This window comes from Montipora foliosa, chromosome 6 (genome assembly GCF_036669935.1).
Source record: "Montipora foliosa isolate CH-2021 chromosome 6, ASM3666993v2, whole genome shotgun sequence".
Lineage (NCBI taxonomy): Eukaryota > Metazoa > Cnidaria > Anthozoa > Scleractinia > Acroporidae > Montipora > Montipora foliosa.
Window position 1 is genome coordinate 4,309,346 of NC_090874.1, and position 2,500 is coordinate 4,311,845.

The 2,500-nt window shown below is 39.2% G+C and overlaps 1 protein-coding gene across 1 annotated transcript in view; it reads left to right on the forward strand.

Moving 5' to 3' along the window:
• Window positions 1-2,500, forward strand: part of LOC138006384 (uncharacterized) — a 35,247-nt gene that overhangs the window by 16,337 nt on the left and 16,410 nt on the right. The window contains exons 15-16 of the mRNA XM_068852679.1: window positions 645-749; window positions 1,545-1,596. Of these exons, the coding sequence (XP_068708780.1) occupies window positions 645-749; window positions 1,545-1,596 (157 nt within the window). The remainder of the gene's footprint in view (window positions 1-644; window positions 750-1,544; window positions 1,597-2,500) is intronic.

Genomic DNA, 2,500 nt, shown 5'->3' on the forward strand with positions numbered 1-2,500 from the left:
CAACACAATGTCCCCAGCCAGGACCCGAACCCGGACCACTCGATCCGCAGTCGAGCATACTGACCATGAGGCCACCGCTCCTCCCACATTGTGCAATGATAGAGCGGTTTTCAATTGAGTGTCAAAAGTAATTAGCGAATTACTTTGGTTTTGCATTACTTCACTCAGTGATTGGCTCAAAGTTCTCGCGCCACTTTTTCAACCAATCAGAAGTGAAACCAAAACCAAATCGTGGCTCGCGCGTGCACATTTTCCAGCGCTTTGTGCCGGCTACGTGTAATTGCTTCGAGTTTTGATTGGTTTACTGGATGTCTCCGTCCTTTTTGATTTGCCAAAGTTAATACTTTGGTTTGGTTTTACGATACACATTTGAAAACCACTCTATTTTGAGCGTACGCATTTCACATAGTGCTAGTTTACATAGTACTGTAATCTTCCTATGTTTGAGCTGAAATGGTCGTATCGGGAGGAAGCTCAGTAGCCTAGCAGTACGGCTGAGTACAACTTGTCACTAAACACAGAAAACATATGTCACTGGGATGATCGACCTTGTAAGGTCTTCCCAGTGCTTGGATCTTCCTCCCATCGTGTAAACAGCCCCCAAAACAGCCGATTCCAACCGGTTATTTTCTCTTCTGTTCAAGGTGTGTGTGTCACCTACCATGTCAGATGTTAGTGAAACCAAAAGTTCGTTATATTTTGGTTCGCGCGCCATGAAGATAACCAACACAGCTTATGTCAATGTTGAGGTGAGGGAATTTTTTTGACAAGTCTCCTTTCATTTTTGGGACAGGTTTTCAACATTTTAAGTCGCATCTTTATGCTATTTGTTCAAGTTTTTCTTACAGTTCTTAAAGCTTTCTTTGTCACTGTCCGTACAACTTCTCAAGTATTTTTTCAACGGTGTGGTTTTTTCCTTTATTCAATCCCGACTTCACTTTATTGCCCTTTTTTTTTTTTAATACGTCAAACTACAAGGGCGAATTTGTCGTGGTAGCGGAAAGTTTGCTTGCCTGTCGTTACAGAAAGGTGGCACCATTAACAAGAGCGAAAGCACTGTGGTAAACTTGAGGAATAAAATCTACAAAAGAAAAACAAAAACAAAAAAACAAAACTAAAGAAGATGGGGTTTTCCAATCGATCACTCATGCCAATAGTAAAGTAACCCGAGCACACAGGGCTTAACCGTAGCGTCAAGTAGGCCAATAGTCCATTTCCGAGGTTTTGTTTGCCGCCTCTTCAAAGCGAGTCTAACTGCGAAGATTTTATACTAAGGAAAATTAGTTTTCATTCATATGTAAAGTAGAACTAATAACTATCACAAAAATTTTGCACTTAGACTCGCTTTGAAGAGGAGGTAGACATGAATTCGGAAATGGTCCATTACCATATGCTGATTGAAATCAGACTGAATTTTGGACGTGGTCTGCTTGTGGCATCTCATCTTTCGCTTAGACTCGCCGTGAAGTCAAGGTGCAAGTTAACACAGAAATCACTTGTTTGGACCTGCTGGAGTACTCTTGTAAATGATATTTTTGTCTTAGGTCGATTACAAGAAGCTCAGTGAGGATTTATCCAAAGTTGTTGATCTGAAAGGTGCGTTCTGCTCTATTTCGCTTGTTTTAATAGATATAACAAGAATGCTCCTAACCCTTCCTCTCTCATGGGTCCCCCATCGACTTGTAAAATCGTCCGGCACTAGCCAGCCAACCAAAGGGATAATGAGAGATTATTTCATTATCGTATCAATGTGAATTCACATTGTGTCATCGATGTAAATTATGAGTCATGATTGTACAATCATAGAATTAAAATTAATTCAAATTATGCTAGTGCTTTTACTACTACTGAACATTGGAACTTTTTTTGTTACTATTATCATACTTATAAACTTGTTAGTTATTTCTTTACCATTTCTTTTTATAAAATAATTAGGATAGTACCCGCACTCTCATTGGTCAATAGCTTTGTCTAGATGAGAGTATGGAAACACGGCTGTGACATTACACGAATTTTGATTGGTTATGTATTGTCAAACGCGTGTTTTGATTGGCTGGTAAAAATATGAGCGTGTATCAAGAAAATCTGTTTCAATCAAGAAGTAAAAAAAAAATAGCATTTTCCTTCATTTGTCGAATTATCTTTGACAGATATATTTTTTTAAAAGCAATAGAGGATTTTTTCCGTGTTTCCATAGCCTCATCTAAACACACGGGTGAGTTGGGAGAATTCTAGACAGTTATGCAAACCCTCGACTGCGTCTCGGGTTTGAATAACTGTCTCGAATTCTCCCAACTCCCCCTTGTGTTTAGATGAGGCTATGGAAACACGCAAAACGTTCTCTATTGCTCTATTTAGTTATGTAACTATAAACTATTTGCTTTGTCAGAGATGAATGACTGAATAAACTCGTTCAGAATTGCTAATCTAGCCCTGCCATTTACCCTTTCTTGTTGCAATGGCCTGAATTGCGACATGTACGGCTCAAATCATTCACTAC